Raw genomic sequence first — 25,462 nt, 5'->3', positions numbered from 1 at the left:
CTGAGGGAGAAATGTCCAGAGACAATATTTGCACAAGATCACAAAAAAAAGTCCAACACTGTAAAGCTTCTTCCTTTTTAAAGTTGCTTCACGATAACTTGGAACAGTCAAATCCCACATCACTAATGATCCATTTGAGGCCATATTTATTCCAAGAACAGCATAACTAAATTGAGAATACCAAACTGGCATAAGCATGAGCCAGGCCTTACTAACACTAGAAACTGACTAAGCACTCCTTTTGGGACGACGAGCTCTGGCACAGCATTACACTGGAGGAATTTTCAATTATTACATCCCAGCTAGAGTTCATAGTGTTTAATAAAATAAATCCTTGACAAAATACCCAAATGTTAAGCACAAAGAATTCCATCTGAAGCAGTTTCACTAAATAGGCCCATCATTATGAAATGAAGTTATTATTCAGCTTACAGCTTGTCATATAATTATCTACACAAATAGACAAACAATCACTTAACTAGGTCAGTGTCACAAATGTGTCTGCCTTTTGCCAAGTAATTGAATTTTTCAAAGTGAATTTCTTTGGAAAAACTAATTCTTTCAAAATCTATATTACCTATAAATCATCAGTCTCTCTCTAGGGAGAATAAAAACGTATTTAAAGTTCCCTCTCGATATTTTACAGCAAATCCATCAACAATTAAATCTTTACTAACATTAGCAATTACAGAATTATTCGTTAAAATGAACCCAAGGTTACTAACCAAGCTTCAGCCTGTCTGAAAGTTCTGGCTCTCAATACATGACATGTCTCATGTTTATTTCAAGAAAAATCTTGAATTCATTACAATTTTCTTTAAATGTCAAGTGAGGGAAGAGTCACGATTCAGCAAACATTACATTCATACCCCCCTATATAATATTGCTAACCCACCACTCTCCTGAACCAGCTCAGCTCTCCTCTAATCTGGCCAGCCTGCCCACAGCCCATGGCTTCCACTGAACTTGTTGCTCATTGGAAGCAGAAGAAAATATTATTTCTGCAGGTTGTGGAGTTTACAATTATGGACCATTGTATAAAGATTCAAGCCAGACCTTTCAGCGGTGAAGTTAGGGAATATTATTTAATACATAGTGGGCAAAATCTGAACCACTTGGACAAAAGGCAATTAGGGCAGGCTGGGTAGCACTGCTGTCTCACAACACTGGGGACCTGGGTTCAACTCAATCCTTCGGTGACTGTGCAAACTCCACACAGGTATTCTCCCTGTGCCTGTGGGTTTCCTCCGGGAATTCCAGATTCCTCCAACAGTCCAAAGATTGCACCTAAATTGGAAGGGGACTGGCAGGGAAATTTGCGAGAGCTGCTCGGGAGGATTTAAACTAGTAAGGTGGGGGGGGGGGGGGGGGGGGGGGGGGTGCGACCCAGGGAGATAGTGAGGAAAGAGATCAATCTGAGACTGGTACAGTTGAGAACAGAAGTGAGTCAAACAGTCAGGACAGGCAGGGACAAGGTAGGACTAATAAATTAAACTGCATTTAATTCAATGCAAGGGGCCTAACAGGGAAGGCAGATGAACTCAGGGCATGGTTAGGCACATGGGACTGGGATATCATAGCAATTACAGAAACATGGCTCAGGGATGGACAGGACTGACAGCTTGATGTTCCAGGATACAAATGCTACAGGAAGGATAGAAAGGGAGGCAAAAGAGGAGCGGGAGGAGTGGCATTTTTGATAAGGGATAGCATTACAGCTGTGCTAAGAGAGGATATTCCTGGAAATACATCCAGGGAGCTTATTTGAGTGAAACTGAGAAGAAAGGGATGATCACCTTATTGGGATTGTATTATAGACCCCCTAATAGTCAGAGGGAAATTGAGAAACAAACTTGTAAGGAGATCTCAGTTATCTGTAAGAATAATAGGGTGGTTATTTTAGGGGGTTTTAACTTTCCAAACAAACATCGACTGGGACTGCCATAGTGTTAAAGGTTTAGATGGAGAGGAATTTGTTCAGTGTGTACAAGACAATTTTCTGATTCAGTATGTGGATGTACCTACTAGACAAGGTGCAAAACTTGACCTACTCTTGGGAAATAAGGCAGGGCAGGTGACTGAGGTGTCAGTGGGGGAGCACTTTGGGGCCAACGACCATAATTCTATTAGATTTAAAATTGTGATGGAAGAGGATAGACCAGATCTAAAAGTTGAAGTTTTAAATTGCAGAATGGCCAATTTCGACAGTATTAGGCAAGAACTTTCAAAAGCTAATTGGGGGTAGATGTTTGCAGGTAAAGGGACGGCTGGAAAATGGGAAGCCATCAGAAATGTGATAATGAGAATCCAGAGACAGTATATTCCTGTTAGAGTGAAAGGGAAGGCTGGTAGGTATAGGAAATGCTGGACGACTAAAGAAATTGAGGATTTGGTTAAGAAAAAGAAGGACGCATGTCAGGTATAGACAGGATAGATCAAGTGAATCCTTAGAAGAATATAAAGAAAGAAGGAGTATACTTAAGAGGGAAATCAGGGGACATGAGACAGCTTTGGCAAATAGAATTAAGGAGAATCCAAAGAATTTTTACAAATACATTAAGGACAAAAAGGTAACTAGGGAGAGAATAGGACCCCTCAAAGATCAGCAAGACCCCTCAAAGGCAGCCTTTGTGTGGAGCCACAGAAAATGGGAGATACTAAATGAATATTCTGCATCAGTATTTACTGTGGAAAAGGATATGGAAGATATAGACTGTAGGGAAATAGATGGTGACATCTTGCAAAATGTCCAGATTACAGAGTGCTGGATGTCTTGAAACAGGTAAAGGTGGATAAATCCCCAGGAGCTGATCAGGTGTACCCGAGAACTCTGTGGGAAGCTAGAGAAGTGATTGCTGGGCCTCTTGCTGAGATATTTGTATCATCGATAGTCACAGGTGAGGTGCCGGAAGACTGGAGGTTGGCAAATGTGGTGCCACTGTTTAAGGAGGGCGGTGAGGACAAGCCAGGGAACTATAGACCAGTGAGCCTGACCTCGGTGGTGGGAATCCTGAGGGACAGGATGTACATGTATTTGGAAAGGCAAGGACTGATTCGGGATAGTCAACATGGCTTTGTGCGTGGGAAATCATGTCTCACAAACTTGATTGAGTTTTTTGATGAAGTAACAAAGAAGATTTATGAGGGCAGAGCAGTAGATATGATCTATATGGACTTCAGTAAGGTGTTCGACAGGGTTCCCCATGGGAGACTGATGAGCAAGGTTAGATCTCATAGAATACAGGGAGAACTAGCCATTTGGATACAGAACTGGCTCAAAGGGAAAAGACAGGGTGGTGGTGGAGGGTTGTTTTTCAGACTGGAGTCCTGTGACCAGTGGAGTGCCACAAGGATCGGTGCTGGATCCTCTACTTTTTGTTATTTACATAAACGATTTGCATGCGAGCATAAGAGGTACAGTTAGTAAGTTTGCAGATGACACCAAAATTGGAGGTGTAGTGGACAGCGAAGAGGGCTACCTCGGATTACAACAGAATCTTGACCAGATGGGCCAATGGGCTGAGAAGTGGCAGATGGAGTTTAATTCAGATAATTGCGAGGTGCTGCATTTTGGGAAAGCAAATCTTAGCAGGACATCTACACTTAATGGTGAGGTCCTGGGGAGTGGTGCTGAACAAAGAGACCTTGGAGTGCAGGTTCATAGCTCCTTCAAAGTGGAGTCGCAGGTAGATAGGATAGTGAAGAAGGCCTTTGGTATGCTTTCCTTTATTGGTCAGAGTATTGAGTACAGGAGTTGGGAGGTCATGTTGCAGCTGTACAGGACATTGGTTAGGCCACTGTTGGAATACTGCGTGCAGTTTTGGTCTCCTTCCTATCGGAAAGATGCTGTGAAACTTGAAAGTGCTCAGAAAAGATTTACAAGTGTGTTGCCAGGGTTGGAGGATTTGAGCTACAGGGAGAGGCTGAACAGGCTGGAGCTGTTTTCCCTGGAGTGTCGGGGGCTAAGGGATGACCTTATAGAGGTTGACAAATTATGAGGGGCATGGATAGGATAAATAGGCAAAGTCTTTTCCCTGGAGTTCGGGAGTCCAGAACGAGAGGACATCGGTTTAGGGTAAGAGGGGAAAGATATCAAAGAGACCTAAGGGCAACTTTTTCACACAGAGGGTAGTACGGGTATGGGATGAGCTGCCAGAGAAACTGGTGGAGGCTAGTACAATTGCAACATTTAAGAAGCATTTGGATGGGTATATGAATAGGAAGGGTTTGGAGGGATATTGGCCGGGTCCTGGCAGGTGGGACTAGATTGGGTTGGGATATCTGGTCGGCATGGATGGGTTGGACCGAAAGGTCTGTTTCCATGATGTACATCTCTATGACTCTATGGGCAGGTTAGATGGATTGAGCATGTTAAATTGCCCAACAATGTCTAGGGATGTTTAAGCTAGGTGGATTAACCATCGGAAAAGCAGGGTTACAAGGACACGAGGCGGGGGGGGGGGGGCTGGAATTGCGATGTTCTTTGGAGGGTTGGTGCAGACCCTGATGGGATAAGTAGCCTCTTTCTGCACTGTAGAGATTCTATGAATTAACAGTAGATAAGTTGTTACATTTTAAACTTAAGATCAAGAGTCTTTTGTTAACCAAATGGTGGCAGGGACACAAGCAAAGGTGGCAGGGATACAGGGCAAAGTTGGGTGTGGAGAATTGGGGCATAGTTCTGCCATTCAATCAGATCATGGTACAAGAGGGCCTGGATGCCAACTGGTCTCTTCCTGTCCCAATTCTTCTCCATGGTGGTTCATTGCTGTGACATACTTGTCATGTCTTCCCATTGCCACCTGGCCCAAAGCAGTCTACTAACCTTGATGAAAAACCTCTTCCCATTTACCAGGTTTGCGATGAGTTACTTTGGCAGTGGGCCACTCATGCCCCTTACAATCACCATGTCCGAGGCTGCCAGGTAGGCAGGCAACAGGGAGAACACCCACGGAATCATCTGTACACCCCCTCCGCCATCTGTCAGTGGGGCTGGCCATGTTCTGCTCTGGTCATCACCCTATGCGTCATACACTGGAGGCTCAAGGGACAAATTCAGAGCAGGAGGAGGCCAATCATTAAGAGCATGGCTGATCCACTTCCTCCATATTCCACCAGCCCCAATAATCTACTGTCCTCTTTTCTTTATCAAAATTTACATAGTTCTGTTTTGAAAATGTTCAGACACTGCTTCCATTGCGTTTTGGAGGAAAAGAGTTCCAAAGTCTCTCAACCCTCTGGGAAAAAAAAACGTTCATTTGTCTTCAGAGTAACCGCTCAGTTTTAAGAAAAGTGATCCTCTAGTTCTCTATTCTCCCCCAAGAACAAACTTGCTTTCTCCATGCTCCCCATCAAGATCCCTCAGGATTGTGTGTCAATCAAGTCACCTCTTACTGGTCTGAACTCCAGTGGTTGCAAGCCATGGAATTCTGCAGTCGTTCTCCATTTAATAATACTCTGATTATACCCCACAGCAAGTTGGATGATCAATAATAAAATGAACCATGCCTTTGTTACTTTCAGTCTTGGCTCCTCCATTATCCTTTAGTTTGAACTCATGCGAACTCTACTCAGAACATCCTAACTCACTCTATGCCCTGTTCACCTACTGCTCAGAGACCTACATTGGCATCCACTTAAGAAACACTGCAATTTAAAAATGCTCATCCTCGCTTTCCACCCACAGTCATGGCCATTCCTATTGTCAATGTCCTCTAGCCGACAACTTTAAGATATGTGCATTTGTCCAAGTCCGGTATCTTATTCAATTTAAGCCGTTGCACAATTGCTAGCGATGCCTTCAGCTGCCTGAAAGCTAAACTCTGGAAATCTCTTTTCAAACCTTTCAGCCTCAACATCTCTCTCCTCTTTCGAGATGCTGCGTAAAACTTAAATCTTTGATCAAGTTTTTGGTCAACTGACTCAGAACCACCTTCCTGTTTTATTTGATAATGTTCCTGTGAAATGCTTTGGGGAATTGTATTGTATCAAAAAGGTGGTATACAAGCAAATGTTGTTGTAATAGAGCAAGGTTTACACTTTACCCAAACTGGACACAGATTCCCTTTTTGAGGGTGTCACTGGCCAGGCCAGCATTTATTGCCCATCCCTAATTGCCCAGAGGGCAGCTAAGAGTGAACTCCATTGCTGTGGGTCTGGAGTCACATGTAGGCCAGTCCAGGTAAAGATGGCAGATTTCTTTCCTAAAGGACATTAGTGAACCAGATGGGGTTTTTCCAACAATCAACAATGGATTCCCAGTTATCATTAGATTTTTAGTTTCAGATTTTACTGAGTTCAAATTACACCATCTGCCATGGCGGGATTCGAACCCGGGTCCCCAGAGCATTACCTGGGTCTCTGGATTTAAACAGTCTAGCAATAATGCCACTAGGCCATTGCCCTCCCCAGTTTAGGCAGCACTCCATGTCCCTCTCATCACAAAAACGTCCTTGAAAACCGTTACAGAGAATTAGTCAGTGGCACAGAATTAATGACTCATCATCGTCAGACTTAATAGCTTTCTTCCGTTCCTAACAATTTTTGTGTTCCAATTCAATTCATTATTTGTGATCTTTCCCAGCTGGGAAACAGTGACTAGTGCTTCACAGAACAGCATATGTGGATCTGGAACCCAGTCTCACAAGAAACAATCAATCAATCTACTGACAAATTAGGATTAAGCTGGTGTAAAACTTTTCATGATTTTGTGCAGTATGAGCAAACATTGGATGAAACACGCAAGAGGTTTGGTGTCATTGCAGCTTTGATTGAAACACAGAGTTGGAAGGTTTGAGAGCAGGAATGTGATCACATTTTTTCCAGATGACCAGTTGCTGACCTTAGCCAGGCCATTATGTTTCAAATTGTCCTTATTGCTGAATCCGCAGTCACACAGACAATGAACAGATAAATCCAAGCCAACCATCCTCCCTTTAATGAGGGAGGGTTGGGGAGAAAGGGGGAAGAGAGAAAACATGTGTAGGGTGAACAGAGCTACAAGTTTTGAAAAGAGAGAAGACCCTAATATAAGATACATATTCACAAGTCTCCTAATTGAACAAGCAGCACAAGAAATGTGCACACACAGGATACTACAACAGGCAGTTTCTGCAGTTCTACAAGTATACAAACCAAACTCCAGGACACAGTTTATGAAGTAATAAGATCTTGGCTGCCAATGAAACAGATCTGTATGGAAACTGAAATTCAATACATTCTGAATTTGAACTCGGACGCTATGGGAAGCTAGGGAAGAAATTATGGGGTCTGTAGCAGTGATATTTGTCTCATCAATAGCCACGAGTTAGATGCCAGAAGGCTGGCTAACGCTGTGCCATTATTTAAGAAAGGCTGTAAAGAAAAGCCAACGATCTACAGACCGGTGAGCCTGACACGGAAGGTAAGCTGTTGGAAAGGATTCTGAGAGACAGGACTTACATGTATTTGGAAAGGCAAGGACTAATGGGGGATAGTCAGCATGGCTTAAAGAGACATGATTTCCTATGCACAAACTTGAAGGAGTGACCAAGAGGACAGATGAAGGCAGAGCAGTAGACATTGTTGACGTAGACTTCAACAAAGCATTCAACAGGTCACTGCATGGTAGAGTGGTTAGTAAGGTTAAATCACATAGGGTCCAGGGAGAGCTAGCTAATTGGATACAAAGCTGGATTGATGGTTAGAGACAGGGTGGTGACAGAGGGTTACTGTTCAGACTAGAGGCTGATGACCAGCAGTGTGCTGCAAGGCTGGTTAGTCACACAGTCAGAGATGTACAGCACAGAAACAGACCCTTCAGTCCAACTTGCCCATGCTGACCAGATATCCTGAATTAATTAATTAATCTAGCCCATTTGCCAGCATGTAGCCCATATCCCAACAAAACCCTTTCCTATTCATAAACCCATGCAGATGCCTTTTAAATATTGTAACTGTACCAGCCTCCACCACTTCCTCTGGCAGTTCATTCCATACACGTACTACCCTCTGTGTGAAAAAGTTGCCCCTCAGGTCCCTTTTACCCTGTATATCTTTTCCCTTAAACCTATGCCCTCTAGATTTGGACTTCGCCATCCAAAAGACCTTGGTTATTCACACTATCAATGCCCCTCGTGATTTTATAAATCTCTATAAGGTTACCCTCAGCTTCTAATGCTCCAGGGAAAACAGCCCCAGCCTATTTTGCCTCTCGCTATAACTCAAATCCTCCAACCCTGGCAATTTTTTTGTAAATCTTTCCTGCACCCTTTCAAGGTTCACAACACATTTCCCATTGCAGGGAGAGCAGTACTGAATACAGTATTCCAACAGTAATCTCTGTGGTTGTTCATTTTTAGAAACAATTTAGATGAGAATGTAGGAGGCACAGTCAGTAAGTTTGCAGAGCTGGTGGTGTAGACGATAGTGAAGGTGACTAAAAGTACAATGAGACCTTGACCAACTGGGCCAATGGGCCAGGGAGTGGCAGATGGAAGTTTAATTTAGATAAGTGTAAGGTGTTGCAAATTACTAAGGCAAGCCAGGGCAGGACTTAGAGTTAATGGTGGGGCTCTGGGGAGTATTGTTGAACAGAGATATCAAGGGGAGCAAGTACATAGTTCCTTGGAAGTGGTGTTATGGGTGAAGAAAGCATTTGGCACGCTTGCCTTCAGAGGTCAGAGCACCGAGTACAGGAGTTGGGACATCATGTTACGGCTGTACAAGACATTGGTAAGGCCACATTTGGAGCACTGCACACCATTCTGGTTGACCTGCTATAGGAAGGATGCTATTAATTTGGAAAAGGTACAAAAAAGATTTACAAGCATGTTACTGAGACTGCAAGTTTTAATTATAAGGAGAGACTGGATAGGCTGGGACTTTTTTCCCTGGAGCATCAAAGGCCATGGAGGTGACCTTATCGAGGTTTAGAAAATCACGAGGGACAGATGAATAACCAAGATCTTTGCCCCAGGGTAGGGGAGTCCAAAATTAAAGGGCATAGATTCAAGGTGAGAGGGAAAAGATTTATAAATGACTTGGATGAGAAAGTGGAAGGGTGACTTAGTAAGTTTACCAATGACTCAAAGATTGGTGGAATTGTGGATAGTGTGGAGGGCTGTTGTAGGTTGCAAAGGGACATTGGCAGGATGCAGAACTGGGCTGAGAAGTGGTAGATGGAGTTCAACCTGGAAAAGTGCGATGTGTCATTCACTTTGGACGGTTGAATTAGAATGCAGAATACAGGGTTGACAGCAGCATTCTTGGCAGTACAGAGGAACAGAGCCATCTTGGGGTCCATGTCCACTGATCCCTCAAAATTGCCACCCAAATTGATAGAGTTGTTACGAAGACATATGGTGCGTTGGCTTTCATTAGCGGGGGATTGAGTTTAAGAGCCACAAGGTTATGCTGCAGCTCTAGAGTCCTGGTTAGCCCACACTTGGAATATTGTGTTCAGTTCTGGTAGCCCCATTATAGGAAAGATATGGAAGCTTTAGCGAGGGTGCAGAGGAGATTTACCAGGACGCTATCTGGACTGGAGGGCATATCTTATGAAGAAAGGTTGAGGGAGCTAGGGCTTTTCTCATTGGAGCAAAGAAGGTTGGGAGGCGACTTGATAGAGGTGCACAAGATGACGAGAGACGTAAAGTGGATAGCCAGAGACTTTTTCCCAGGGGGGAAATGGCTATCACGAGGGGGCATAACTTTAAAGTGATTGGAGGAAGGTTTAGAGGAGAGGTCATAGGCAGATTCTTTACACAGAGTGTGGTGGGTGCGTGGAATGCATTGCCAGCAATGGTAGTAGAGTCAGATACATTAGGGACATTGAAGCGACTCTTGGATAAGCACATGGATGATATTACAATGAAGGGTATGTAGATAAGTCTGATTTTAGAGTAGGATAAAAGGTTGGCACAACACTGAGGGCCAAATGGCCTGTACTGTGCTGTACTGTTCTATGCTCTATTTATAAGGGATCTGAAGGGCAACGTTTTCGTGCAGAGGGTGGTACATGTATGGAATGAGCTGCCAGAAGAAGTGGTAGAGGTGGGTACAGCTACAACATTTAAAAGGCACCTGGATGGGGATCTGAATAAGAAGGGTTTAAGAGGGCTATGGGTCAAATGCTGGCAAATGGGACAATTTCAGGAAACCTGGTCAGCATGGACGAGTTGGGCCGAAGGATCTGTTTCCGTGCTATATGACTCCACATGCTGGAGCGACACTTTTCAATGGGTACTTACGCTGATCGGCCTTCCACATCCAACTTAGTGCAGACTATTCCTCTTTTGGCAAGAAGAGATGTAACTTTATCCGCATCTCCCTTCTCCACTGCCTTCATCAACCGATCATCATATTTGTTCCAATCTGATGTCTGCTTTAAAAACAAGGATATTGCATTAAATAGCTGATACAGTGATGGATCTGTAACATCTCAGTTTGATGATGAAACATGGGGTATATCTATCCCACATACCGGAGCTTCCCTTGCATGCAATTTCAAGCTGGATATCAGCACCTGTTTCCTCCAGTCTTAGCCGGAATCTGACGTGTGCAAGAATTAATAGCTCATCATTACACGCAACCACTCAACAAGATAGAAAGACACACTGGCAACAGATGGACTCTTGTACAAATACAGTCCAGATGACCAAATGACATTCGCACAGCTCAACTGTCCCAGTCATCCCAGCTTCTCTTTCCTCCAGTTCCCTTCGATGCTCCTTCCCAGCACACTGTTGCATGCACTTCTCACCAAATTAACCAAATATCTGGACCCAAGTGACCAGCTGTGAATCCTGAAGAACTGCACGTGTCTTTCAAAGCAGCACTGACAGATGTGACACACCAGGAACAAGTGGCACAGTCTATGATACAGTCAAAACAGACATGTAGCCCAAATGGCTAATGCCTGAGTTTGCACTGCTCACAGGCCTCATCTCATCTTATAAGTATCACAGAATCCCTACAGTGGGGAAGCAAGCGATTCGGCCCATCAAGTCCACACCAACCCTGCAAACAGCATCCCACTCAGACCCACCCCTCTAATCTATCCCTGCATTTCCTACGGCTAATCCACCCAACTTGAACATCCCTGAACACATTTAGCATGGCCAATCCACCTGAACCTGTGCATCTTTAGAATGTGGGAGGAAACCAGAGCACCCAGAGGAAACCCATGCAGACACAAGGAGAATGTGCAAACTCCAGAGACAGTCACCCAGTCGTCCATGCTGACCAGGTTTCCTGAAATTCCTGATTGAACCAGGGTCCCTGGTGATGTGACGCAGCAGTGCTAACCACTGAGCCACTCCTATACGTTCTCCTGTTGCTTTCTTCCTTAAGCACATGTGCTCTCCACCTTAAATACTATTTAAAGGAAAATGTTCCTGCCGTGAGTGCACGTACAGACTCCTTCAAGCCTGAAGTGATATTGTGCGTAGGAGGACAACCAGCTTTCTGGTCAATTTAGGAGCATCTCAAAGTTTTAATAGCTTGACTGAGCAAAACTTGACTATTGCTTGAGAAAATTTTTTTTGTCAAGAGCTTTTGTCTTACACTCGTCAGAATAATTCATAAGAAATATCAAAGAAAGTAAAAGCAGTATAAAGCAGTAAAAAGAATGAAAGGAGGTCCTCTGACAAAAATAGTGTCTTTGCTCAACAATACTTAAATCTGAAGTTTATTGCACATGATCTACATTATCACAGAGACTGTTAGGAGCACTAAGAGCTCCTGGTTTGTCTCCTGCAAACTACTTCTTTACTCTCCTGTCAGGTCCCTGGGACATCATCATACTTGGTGATGCTTAGGGTACTCAGTCAAGTGTGGATACTTGCAAATCCAAGTACACGGGTTGCTGGGTAACAACTGTATGAAGTAAATTTCGACCTCGAAATATTAGTGACCACACATGAACATCCCCTCTTCTATCACAGTCAAAAAACACAGTGAGGAGGGAGACAGCCCAGAGGAGATGAGGACAGTTGAGGACCCTTTCTTATTTGGCTTCAAGCCCATCCTTCCCAATGCAGCTTTTGCATCTCAAATAGTAGCACTTCTGTCAGTTCTCACACGGACGTAACCGCAGCACCCCAAGGACACATCGTTACCTGCGAGTTGCTCTCATTGAAAAGACCCTCCGATATAGGGTGCTGAGTTTTCAAAGAGCCCACCCAACTTCACCTTTCTAATATTTTCACTTCACCCCACAAAGGAACACTGTTATCAACATGGCCCTATCAGACGTGGAATAGACGTTTCCAAACTTCCTGTAATTCACCACATTTTACCCGCACTTACATCTCACACATTTGCCATTGGGTCCACTTTCCAGATGCTACCTCAGGTCGAGTCACAATTAAACCGACGATTAGCTTTACACCAAGGACTGAGAGCACTGAATTCTAACATCACAACAACACGCATTCAATGCTCTCCTTTCTGATGAGGGATTGGACAAAAAAAAATCTACAGGAAATGCTGGAAATACTCAGCGGGTCTAACAAGATGAAACAAAACAGAGGAGTGCATTCAATGTGCTGAACAGTCATATTGGATTCAAAGCTGTCAACTCTACTTCAGTATACACACGTGCTGCCAGACCTGTGGAGTTTCTCCAACGTTTTGTCTTTATTTCCTACTTCCAGCATCCACAATAACTTGCATTTGTTCATCTTCTCTAATGTGCATTTTGCATGTGTCCCTAAGAACACAAGAGAAAGGAACAAAAGTAGACCACTCAGCCCATCGGGTTTGCTCCACCTTTCAGGATCACGGCTAATCAGATATTCCTTATTTCCACTTTTCCTCCTAAACTGGATTCTCTTACTGATTTCTTTTTTTAAATCAGTTTGTCCATCTCAGCCTTCGTTACACCCACCAACCCTCAACAGCCCTGGGCAGAGCACGACAGATTCACTGCTCCCTGTCATAACTGGACATCCCCTTACACTAAGGTCATGTCCTCGGACCCCAATCTCTGTAAAGTTTATATTAATGCCATCACCTGTATTTTGTCTTGCATTGCACTGCATGACAATTCCCACTTACACTGCATCCTTGTTCCTGATGCCCTCAGTCTGTTGACTTGAAAATCCATGGCTAATCCACCTGGTCTGCACACCCCTGCAGACTACGGGCAATTCAACATGGCCAATCCACCTAACCTGCACATCTTTGGACTACGGGAGGAAACCGGAGCACCTGGAGGCAAACCACACAGACACTGGGAGAATGGTTACTGTCTGTGTGGAGTTTGCACAGAGTGTAGAATCCCTAGTGCTGTGCGGCAGCAGGGCTAACCACTAGAGTCACCCTAGAGTCACAACAGGGTGCGTTGAATGTTAGGATGAGGTGAGTGGGGTTTGGATTCAGGACGTTGTAGGAACAGATGCACTTTGAAGTCTTTGCTGAGGTAAACTGGGATATGACAGTGAATGAACTGGGGAATTGAAACAGGCCTCTAAGTTTAATCCTTTGGGGAACAGGAAACAATATAGATGAACACAGTGACAGATGGAATGTAGATGCTAGCATGGCAGGAGTTCAATGTCTTTCCCATGAATCTTACAGCGATAATGTGTATTCTTAAATCACCTTTAAACAAAGCAATTTGGGGCAGCACGGTGGCTCAGTGGTTAGCACTGCTGCCTCACAGCACCAGGGACCTGGGATCGATTCCAGCCTCTGGTGGCTGTGTGGAGTTTGCACATTCTCCCTGTGTCTGCGTGTTTCCTCCGGGTGCTCCGGTTTCCTCCCACAGTCCAAAGATGTGTAAGTCAGGTGAATTGGCCATGCTAAATTGCCCATAGTGTTAGGTGCATTAGTCAGAGGGAAATGGGTCTGGATGGGTTAATCTTCGGCGGGTCGGTGTGGACTGGTTGGGCCGAAGGGCCTGTTTCCACACTGTAGGGAATCTAATCTAAAATAAAATCTAAAACATATCCAAATACACTTTCACAGAGGAGAGAAGACAAAATCCAACATCAGGATACAGACAGTCATAGGTGACCGTAGGAATTAAGGAATGTATCAAAAACTTGGGGAGCAAGCCTGAGGGTTTCAGGAGTGAATTAGCACAAAAGGATATCAGGGACACACTAAGCACAGGAACTGGAGGAACACAACAATCTGAGGGCTGCAGGGATGGAGGGCAGTCTGAAGAACAGTGCCAGAAATCCTCCAAATTCCAAAAAGTGACAATGTGTTACTTTGTCCCAAAGTGAACTACCCTACCTGTTTTTAATCAATAAGACAAGTTCAAAAGCCAATTAAAAAGTGCAACTTCACGCTGGTCATGACTTGGAACTTTTGACAACCATGACGATTTTTCTTTCTGCTGCTAGTTTTATTTCTAATGCCTTAAGCCTTCATTCAAAGGGATCCAAAATTATTGACTGACACTTCTCTGCTTTTGATTTCTGTTCTGGTGACCCTTTAGTCAGTGTCTCTGGTTTCAGTCTGCTGCTGCTCTGAATGCAATTCAAATCCATTTTTAAGCAGCACAAATTATTAATACCTATCTAAACCCAGCCAACAGAAATAAAAAATAATCCATCATAGGAACAGGAGGCAACCATTCAACACCTTGAACATTTAAAGAGAACACAGCTGATGGCAGAAAACAGAGTCTTTCAGACTTCCACTGCCCAGTTATACGAGGGGCCTTCCAGGCATCACCCCAAAATGGGCTTGCTCAAATTATAACATGTCCCCTTGGTCTGGACTCTCTCACCAAAGGAGATGGTTTCATCCAACCTTTCGAATCATTTAATTATACTTTAAACAACAGCAGAGGGGGAAAGTGGTGGTGCGGTGGTAATGTCACTGGATTGGTAATCCCGAACCAAGATCAGAGTAGTGCTGGAAAAGTGCAGCAGGTCAGGCCGTGAGGACATGCAGGTCCTAGCCTCCTCCATCGCCATTCCCTCACCACCTGACATCTGGAGGAAGAATGCCTCATCTTCCCCCTGGAATACTTCAATCCCAGGGTATCAATGTGGACTTCATAGGTTTCCTCATTTTCCCTCCCCCCCACCTTACCCCAATTCCAATCTTCCAGCTCAGCACCATCCTCATGACCTGTCCTACCTGCCAATATTCGTTCCCACCTATCAAATCCACCCTCCTCTCCAACCTATCACCTTTATCCCCAACTCCATCCACCTACTGCACTCTTAGCTACCTGCTCCCCAGCCCCACCCCCTTCCCATTTTATCTCTCCACCCCCAAGGCTGCCAGCCTCATTCTTGATGAAGGGCTTTTGCCCGACATGTCGATTTTCCCGCTCCTCGAATGATAGCTGACCCGTTGAGCATTTCCAGCACCACTCTAATCTTGACGCTGATCTCCAGCATCTGCAGTCCTCACTTCCGCCTGGTAATCTAGAACCCCAGTCTAATGATCTGGGAACAAGATAGTCAAATGCCATTATGGTATATGGCGAAACCTGAACTCAAAAATCTGGGGTAAAAAGGTAACCACAGTCAAAGGTCAGAGAAACCCATCTGGTTCACCAACTTTAGGGAAGGAAATCTGACCTTGTCCGGACTAAATACGACTCCAAACCTATAGCAACATTATTGACTCTTGATAATTCATTGGCAATTTGGGCTGAATAATCAGTTCTGGCTTAGCCAGCTACATCCATATCCCATGAACAAAAAAAAAGAAAATGTATCAACAGGATCAGAGCTTTCCTCATCCAACCTTTGTCCTGTGAAGTGCTGGTGAACCCACCATTACAACAGTAATATCCAAATGAACTGCAGATGCTATAAATCAGAAACAAAAACAGAAATTGTTGGAAAAGCTCAGCAGGTCTGCCAACATCAGTGGAGAGAATTCAGAGTTAACATTTCGGGTCGACTGATCCTTCCTCAGAAGGGCACCTGACACTTAAGTTTCTAAGCTGCAATCATGGAGACACCAAGGATTCTAAAAGAAATGCAGATTATTTCTCCTCCACCCCACTGTTATGGATTCAGTTGATATGGAATGGCTTTACAGAAACTTACTTTATAAAAACAAGCTGCGTTTCCAACTTCATCAACGTGTTTTTTTTTCCATACTTTCAGTGGATGTGGGAGTTACTGGCAACACCAGTTTCTCACCCCTTGAATGGAACGGCTTGCTCAGCCATTTCAGATTCAACCACATTACAGAGAGTCAGGAGTCACATGTAGGCCAGATTGCGCAAGAAGGGCAGATTTCCTTCTCTAACGGACAATGAGTCAGATGGCATTTCATAATCCATGGTAGTTTCAAGGTTGTCATTACTGAGGCTAATTTTCAAATCCAACTTTATCAATTAAATGCAACTTCCACCAGCTGCCCCTGGTGGGATTTGAACACATGTCCTCCAGGTTTTTAATTTGGGCCTTTAGATTCCCAGCTGAAAAAGTGTTGCTGGAAAAGCGCAGCAGGTCAGGCAGCATCCAAGGAGCAGGAGAATCGACGTTTCGGGCATGAGCCCTTCTTCAGGAATGAGGAAAGTGTGTCAAACAGGCTAAGATAAAAGGTACGGGGGAGGGGCGTTGGAAATGCGATAGGTGGAAGGAGGTTAAGGTGAGGGTGATAAGGTGAGGGTGATAGGCCGGAGTAGGGGTGGGGGCAGAGAGGTCAGGAAGAAGATTGCAGGTTAGGAAGGTGGTGCTGAGTTCAAGGGTTGGGACTGACACAAGGTGGGGGGAGGGGAAATGAGGAAACTGGAGAAATCTGAGTTCATCCCTTGTGGAGGGTTGGAGGGTTCCTAGGCGGAAGATGAGGCACTCTTCCTCCAACCGTCGTGTTGCCATGGTCTGGCGATGGAGGAGTCCAAGGACCTGCATGTCCTTGGTGGAGTGGGAGGGGGAGTTGTTGAGCCACGGGGTGGTTGGGTTGGTTGGTCCGGGTGTCCCAGAGGTGTTCTCTGAAATGTTCCGCAAGTAGGCGGCCTGTCTCACCAATATAGAGGAGGCCACATCAGGTGCAGTAAATGATGTGTGTGGAGGTGCAGGTGAATTTGTGGCAGATATGGAAGGATCCCTTGGGGCCTTGGAGGGAAGTAAGGGGGGAGGTGTGGGCGCAGGTTTTGCATTTCTTGCGGTTGCAGGGGAAGGTGCCGGGAGTGGAGGTTGGGTTGGTGGGGGGTGTGGACCTGACAAGGGAGTCACGGAGGGAGTGGTCTTTTTGGAACGCTGATAGGGGAGGGGAGGAGAGGGAAATATATCCCTGGTGGTGGGGTCCGTTTGGAGGTGGCGGAAATGACGACGGATGATACGATGTATATGGAGGTTGGTGGGGTGGTAGGTGAGGACCAGTGGGGTTCTGTCCTGATGGTGATTGGAGGGGCAGGGCTCAAGGGCGGAGGAGCGGGAAGTGGAGGAGATGCGGTGGAGAGCATTGTCGACCACGTCTTGGGGGAAATTGCGGTCTTTGAAGAAGGAGGCCATCTGGGTTGTTCGGTATTGGAACTGGTCTGGGAGCAGATGCGGCGGAGACGAAGGAATTGGGAGAATGGGATGGCGTTCTTACAGGGGGCAGGGTGGGAGGAGGTGTAGTCTAGGTAGTTGTGGGAGTCGGTTGGTTTATAGTAAATGTCTGTGTTGATTCAGTCGCCCAAGATAGAAATGGAGAGGTCTAGGAAGGGGAGGGAAAAGTCTGAGACAGTCCAGGTAAATTTGAGGTCGGGGTGGAAGTTGTTAGTAAAGTGGATGAACTGTTCGACCTCCTCTGGGAGCACGAGGCAGCGCCGATACAGTCATCGATGTAGTAGAGGAAAAGGTGGGGGATGGTGCCAGTGTAGCTGCGGAAGATGGACTGTTCCACATATCCTACGAAGAGACAGGCATAGCTGGGGCCCATGCGGGTGCCCATAGTTACTCCTTTGGTTTGGAGGAAGTGGGAGGATTGGAAAGAGAAGTTGTTCAGAGTGGGGACCAGTTCAGTCAGTCGAAGGAGGGTGTCAGTGGAAGGGTACTGATTGGTACGGCGGAAAAGGAAGAAGCGGAGAGCTTTGAGTCCTTCGTGATGGGGGATGGAGGTGTACAGGGACTGGATGTCCATGGTGAAGATAAGGCATTGGGGACCGGGGAAGCGAAAATCATGGAGGATGTGGAGGGCGTGGGTGGACAGATTCCCAGTCTAGTGATAACAACACAATACAATCACCTTCCCAATGTCCTAACTTGTGAGTGTTGCTTTAGAAATGAAAAGATTTATTTCCCATCATTTACAAATCTTCCCCCTTCTCTACTGAGGGATTTAAATCTCAGTCAGCTCAGAGTCCACGTATACCCATTGATATTCTGTACATCAGTGACTATCAGCAGGTAACCAACTATTTACCTGCAGGGAGTAATTACTGTGAATGTCCAAGATCAGGATTGGACTCAACAAAGACTCACATTAGGAACTAACAATGTAACAAATTAACTCCCTGCCACGACGCAGACACGTGTACCAGCTCAGAGACACTAAAACTCAAGGGATAATGCGACAGTGTCAGAGCGGGGAAATACATTCACTCATTTAACCCATGGGATGGTGGAGTATGTGTATGTGCAAGTAATTCTGTGAGAAAGGGGAGATAGGGAAAGAGCGTTAAAGTTAATAAAAGGGTCTTGAGTACTCAAGAAGTGCGTCCAATAGATGATGTGATATGATATGTTATAACAGAAGTAAGAGTTGGCCATTCAGCCCCACCCCCACGTTATCCAATGCTTTCTTGAAATCATACAATGTTTTAGCCTTGACTGCCTTCTGTGCTAGTAAATTCTGCAGGCTCACTGCTCTCTGGATAAAGAAATTGTTGTTTTGTGTAAAATTGTTTTTTTTTAAGTTGAGGAAAAAAGCAATAGATTGGCTGCCCATTCCTGAACCTGACCACTAAATAAAGAAGAAGAACGAAAGGTATTTCCTCTGGTGCTCTTCATAATCTCAGGATTCCAAAATGACTAGGAATGGAAGCATCAACACGGTCATATTCAAGGTGACACCAACATGCAATAGACAATAGGTGCAGGAGTAGGCAATTCTGCCCTCGAGCCAGCACCACCGTTCATTATGATCCTGGCTGATCATCCTCCATCAGTATCCTGTTCCTGCCTTATCCCCATAACCCTTGATTCCACTATCCTTAAGAGCTCTATCCAACTCTTTCTTGAAAGTAGCCAGAGACTTGGCCTCCACAGCCTTCCGGGGCAGAGCATTCCACACACCCACCACTCTGAGTGAAGAAGTTTCTCCTCAACTCTGTTCTAAATGGCCTACCCCTTATTTTTAAGCTGTGTCCTCTGGTTCGGGATTCACCCATCAGCGGAAACATGCTTCCTGCCTCCAGACTGTCCAATCCTTTAATAATCTTATACGTCTCAATCAGATCCCCTCTCATGCAAACAGCCATGGGGATTATTGCTGTATAAAAGTCACTTCCAAGCTGAAAGGGTTAAGAATTCATGTCACCAATGAGCTCCACCCATCGAGATACAAGGGTCTGTTTCTGGGGAGGAGCAAAACAATTCTCCTTGTGTGCACCAGTGAGTGAAGTGCTTCCAACATTATCCTCAATGTTCACTAATTAAGTCACACGTTCTGTTTACATACTCCAAGTTGAGCCTGGTGTTTCACAGACGATCCTGCATCTGAGATGTAACGTAATTTGTCAATTATTAAATGTGCAATAAAGCTGTTTAGTGTTCATCAAGGTCGAACCATACTTCCACCTAAGATGTCATGTGGAAACCCTTCCCAGCAAGTAACCTCGACCAACACCAGCAAGGAGGACTGGTGATGGTGAACCTAGGTGACATCTGACAAGATGGTGACAGCAGGTGAGGACTGACCAATGACAAGATTAACAACCAGAAAGCTCCCTCTAAATATTGGGGGAGACACTGTTTTCTTCAATCACTTGATATAATTTTTATTTATTTGTACACGCCCATCCTAGAGCAGGCAGGACCTCCAACTGTGCAGTATTCCCTCAAGCCTAGAGTGGTACTGCAACAAGCCTAGAGTGAGAGAGTGTATCTGTCTGCGTTCCTAATTGATCAAAGTGGCCTGTATTGCATTTCCAGTTTTCACATACAAACTCCCACCACCTCAACTTCAAAGAACGTGACAGTATTCAACAAAGTCCTCCCATGAACAATTATCACATGAGTTTTCAACTGTCATCCAGTGATGGCCATGAAATTTAACCCACCAAAGAGTCAATCTTCACTAAGAGGAGGAGGAGGAAGAACAAGAGACAAAAAAAAGGAAATAATGACTTGGAGATGATAACACTTTAAAGGCACAACTGAATCCAGACATCAAACACTGACGACATGTCACCATAGTTCCAGAGAACTATACAGTTGCTCTCTCATCAGAGAGACACGACTGGTGACGTTTTAACCCGAGAGTCACATCTCAGGCGAGGGGAACTGTTGAGAAGGAGTGTTCTTCATGGTAAGCTAGCCAGTGTGGGACTTTAACCCACGTTGTTGACATCACACTGCATTACAAATCAACCATCCACCCAACTGACAGCAAAACATCAAGTAACACCATCAAACCACAAATAATGATATGGAGGTGCCAGTATTGGGCTGAGGCAGACAAAGTTAAAAATCTCATGACACCGGGTGATAGTCCAACAGATTTATTTGGAAGTACAAGCTTTCGGCACATTGCTTCTTCCTTAGCTAGCCAGTGGAGTAGGATCTGTGTCCTATGATCCTGCTCCACTAGATCAGAGTGGTGCTGGAAAAGCACAGCAGTTCAGGCAGCATCCGAGGAGCAGGAAAATTGACGTTTCGGGCAAAAGCCCTTCATCAGAAATAGAGGCAGAATGCCTGCAGGGTGGAGAGATAAACCCACTCTGCCTCTATTTCTGATGAAGGGCTTTTGCCCGAAACGTCAATTTTCCTGCTCCTCGGATGCTGCCTGAACTGCTGTGCTTTTCCAGCACCTCTCTGATCTAGAATCTGATATCCAGCATCTGCCGTCCTTGTTTTTATCCTGCTCCACTAGCCACCTGACGAAGGAGCAGTGCTTTGGAAGCTTGTACTTCCAAGTAAACCTATTGGACTATAACCTAGTGTCATGAGATTTTTAATTTAAACCATAAAACAGACACTGAGCTGCCCGAGGAGATATCGGGTCAAGTATCTATAAATCTCAGAGGAAGGCTTTAAACAGTGTCTTAAAAATAGAAATGTGAGGGGTTGAGGGGTAGAAGGCCAGAGGTATTTAGAGAAGGTGGTAAGTTTCAAAATACTGCACTGTGCCACAATTTGAACATTTCTATATTTCTAGAGACAATGAAATTTCTCTTGGGGTGAGATGAGGAGAGAGAAACAAGAAAGAATCTGCATCAATAAGGTTTTGCTGTGCAAATATTTCTGTTGGAAGTAATTGTAAAGTGCTTGAAATTTATCTGTGAAAATATCAAAATTAAAATTCCTATGCAATGCCACAAAAGGCACCAAAATATTTCAATAATTGCTCTGCCAATTATAAAATACCCAAGCTGTTGTGAAAACTACGGGGGTTAATATGTTCGACACTGTTGCAATTCATATCGACCAGGCTGAAGGTATCAGATGTCAAGGACACAAGCTATAAACAAAGCTGAACGTCACCAGCACAAGATTAAAAAAAGTCCAGAAAAGTACAGCTAACAAAGATAAATTACATGAAAAGAAAATTTTGGATTGAGGAGTGATTAGCAGTTATTTGGTGTTTGGTGTTTGGTTATGCAGCTTTATGACAGCACCTGAACTCAAATGGATTACAGTCCATTCATTCACTTCCATGCGTCGTATTACTGAAGGCGTGTGAACTATGTTTGGATCAATAAAGATAATGAAATTTTGCAGCCATCTCGCATTCTAACCATTTGTCTTTTAAAACACTGTTTCCTCGGCTGTCTTGTAACTCAGACATCATTAGTACAACACAATAAAGTGCAGCTGAATAAATCACACCCCAAATCAACAAGAGGTGATCTATACGTCACATTCACATGCCAACTTCCAAATACGGATTTAAACTCTGATTAGAGCCAAAACATTCACTACCTTCAGTACGAGATACCTACAAATGGCCCAGAGGCACAGGAAAACCAACGCTTCATGCCGATAAAGGCTGCTGCCGATGCTTGGGGAGATTTACAGTTGTAAAGTGCAGCTTGCTATAAATCTTCAACTCTACAATTTGCACGGTGGAGATTGAGGCCAACAAGCACAAGTAGCTGCGTCTACAGGCTCTGCAGTGTCCTACAACTTCAGAAGAACTGCATGACATCAGTTCATAATCCCGTTCGAGCATTTTACTAAATTCTCTTCATCTTCTGCCTCTTCTTGTGACTGCATTACTCCTTGGGAGGATCTCTTGTCTTTTGCTGTTGTTGTTCCAAACTCTGACTCAGTCGCCCAGAGATTGAGTGGCTCCTCCCCTTCCTCCAGCAACTCTGTCAAATTCTTAGTGTTTTTCAGTTCTCGTTCTTCTCAACATAAGTGACTGCAACGCAAGGTCTTTGAGCTCTCTCTCCTGGGCACTACACACTGCAGTGAGTTGTGCCAAGCGTCAAGTAAAGCTTTTAACTCAACTCCAAAATATCACACCCCGATCACAGTAAACAGGCCATCAGGCAGCCAACTCCTTCATTTTTGACCTCACAACCCTTGGAGAGACGTCTGCAAGGTATGGCTAATAATAATTCAGTGCATGCATAGCCTGTGAGTAATGGAGTATCAAGCTATCATTAAAGCCAAAGAGGCCCAGAGAAGAATTGTGGTACCATTAAGGCATGTTTTGAAGATTCTACAAATAGTTAGCTCCAACAGAGATGTAAGATCCAGAAAGCCTTTGGCTGACCTTTGAATAGCACTGAATGACCGATCAATCAGGACGACACTGTTACTAACAGGGTGCCTGCTTCCACTGCACAGCATAGTGATTGCATCATCATTTTTACAGGCAGGTTAAAGATTTTTGACTGCAGCTACATAGATTCTCACACACCCTGCCCGTCTCAACAATTCCCAGCCAAGTACCTGACTCCGCACAGCCCACAGCGGTCAGCAGAACAAGGCAATAACATCGCCATGTTACATTCAGTCAGTCACACAAGGAGAAACATCTCGTGCTACTGGCCAGGATATGTATTTTAAACCATACGCTTGAAATATATTTCCAGCTACTGCACTGATATTTTCATTTGGAATTCAAAACTATTAAAAACACAGGATACTAGAATACACCATTTCAGAGATGAGCTGTCACCAATCTCTGCAACAGAGGCGACAGACTGCATTGCTGAAAATCCTACAAGTGGGAAACTGAACGTTAAATTTAAGGGGGGGGCTTCCAGACTCGAGGATAATCTCTCTTAGCCAAGTTGTCGCATGGGCCCAAGAATTCATATGAATAATAAGCATTTATATATAACATGCAATAAACAAAGGCAGCTCCCAAGGCGCTTTTACAAACAGTATTTGTCGTATGGAAAGACATTAAAGCAGGTGACTAAGGTTTGGTCAAACAAGGTTGGTTTTAAGAAGAGAGGGGAAGACGTTTAGAGATGAAGAAGATTGAGACAGCTGAACAGACTCATTTTTTGGGGGATAAAACAACATGTTGTGCAGCAACTTCTAGCTGCAACATCAAGAGACTGCTTCTCATTGGAAGGGAATGCAAAAACAGTGGGTACAGAATCTCAGGTTAGGGAGTCAATCATTTAGGATGAAGAAAAGAATTAACTCAGAGGGTTACGAATCTTTCAAATTTGCAGATTTCAATTGGAAGTTGCAGATGCTGTCTGAATATATTTAAGTCGAGACAAATTTTTGCACTCAGGAGATGAAAGGTGTCGAGAGGGGCAGGCAGCAACAGGGAAGTGAGGCAGCAGATTATCCATTATGGTTTTGCATATGGATAGGTCTAGTGGAGTTCAATAGTCTACTCCTGCTCCTCTTGATTGTGAAACAACAGCTTACATTTACATAGAGCCTTTGACATACTAAAATAACTGTGTCATACTTCCATAAAAGGAAAGTATGACACTGAGGTACATAAGGAAATCTGGGGCTGGATCACCAAAACTTGGTCAAAGAGGAGCATCTTAGAAGGAGGAAAGTGAGGTAAAGAGCCAGAGAAGTTCATAGAAGGAATTTCAGAGCTAAGGCTGAAGTAGATAGAAAGTACAAGCAAACATTAATGATGGAATAATTGTTATTTGGAACACACAAAACAGGGTCAGAGAAGCATAGACATCTCACGGTACTACAGTCAGACTGACAGCCTGGATTTGTACTAAAGTCTCTGTAATGGGACTTGAACTTTCCACTTGCTGACTAAAGGCCCAGGTTTCATTCATTAGGCTACTGTCGACAAGGATCTCTTCTCCTTCAAGCAACTGGGGTTTCTTTCAGAGTTATAAACCCAGGTATTTGGAAGTCAATATTTATAGCTGGCTCATTTGCAAAAAAAATTGCTGTAAAATCTTATAAATAACAATACAGAAATGAAAATAAAAATAGTAAGACATTGTAACAGTTTCCCAAAATTCACAAAGGTCCAATGAAATTTTATTCTTGTCAATTCTATTATAATAACTATAGTACATTTCACGATAGGTGTCTTTGGTTGCTTGATAGTGTTAAAAGTGTCCTTTTATTTTCTGAAATATAGAGAATTCTGAAGAGTCACTGGACTCGAAACATTAACTCTGCTTTCTCTCTCTCCTCAGATGCTGCCAGACCTGTTGAGATTTTCCAGCGCTTTGTCTTTGTGTCTTTTTTATTTTTGCCTTTTAAAACTGTAGACTGCAAGGACAACCAATTGTCCCTAAAAACAGGGATTTACCAGGATGGCTGCATAATTTCACATCAAGGACTTGGATACTGATTGTGAACTCTGCAGAACCCCCATAGCCAAAACAATGTGCTGACATGCAGCAGCCAGGAACAAGTTGACTGGTTCTCAGCCAACAGCAGGTTGGAACCTGACATAAATTGTTGTTCTCTCCAGCTGAAGCTGCCTGATCTCTGCAGTTAAACATTCTGTTTAAAGAATACCAGTTACCTTCCCTGCAGCAAATGCAACTTTTGAATTGATAAATCAGAGATGCAATTCAAGTGAATCTGTTGCACTGTACTTCGTACAGCCCAATGCAAGCTGCAAGAGAAAGACAATTGAACACCACAGACCTGGCTAGCTGAAGTAGAATCTTCAACATTGAACCAGAAACATAAACCATGAATTGCAGGTTTCTTTCTACCTCCACTAATCATCTATTTTCCCTATATACGGGTGTGCACATGTCTCTGTGTGCACGTCTGCATATATCCCTAGGTGTGTGCAAGTATAAGAGGGAGTTTAGAAGGGGACTAGAGTTTCAGTTAGTTGCCCAAATGCCAATGGTTTATATCAGTTTACCTGCAGCTACACTCTAACTACTTATATTATTCAGATGTAGTATTAAAAACCTGCTCTATGCTTGCTA

At 44.2% G+C, this 25,462-nt stretch overlaps 1 protein-coding gene across 10 annotated transcripts in view; it reads right to left on the bottom strand.

The window, feature by feature from the left end:
- LOC122540891 (uveal autoantigen with coiled-coil domains and ankyrin repeats protein-like) overlaps window positions 1-25,462 on the bottom strand; it is a 162,656-nt gene that overhangs the window by 80,873 nt on the left and 56,321 nt on the right. For 4 of the 10 annotated variants that reach the window (XM_043677132.2, XM_087981284.1, XM_087981286.1 and 1 more), the window contains exon 2: window positions 10,230-10,363. In XM_043677132.2, the coding sequence (XP_043533067.2) occupies window positions 10,230-10,363 (134 nt within the window). Of the gene's footprint in view, window positions 1-10,229; window positions 10,364-22,054; window positions 22,480-25,462 lie in introns of those variants that run through there. The other 6 variants (XM_043677133.2, XM_087981282.1, XM_087981283.1 and 3 more) reach the window with 3 other exon arrangements.

The sequence above is a fragment of the Chiloscyllium plagiosum genome, unplaced genomic scaffold (genome assembly GCF_037043375.1).
Source record: "Chiloscyllium plagiosum isolate Xiang-an unplaced genomic scaffold, Cpla_swu_hap1 HiC_scaffold_39, whole genome shotgun sequence".
In the NCBI taxonomy this organism is placed as follows: Eukaryota; Metazoa; Chordata; class Chondrichthyes; order Orectolobiformes; family Hemiscylliidae; genus Chiloscyllium; species Chiloscyllium plagiosum.
This window is presented reverse-complemented; position numbering and strand designations above follow the sequence as displayed.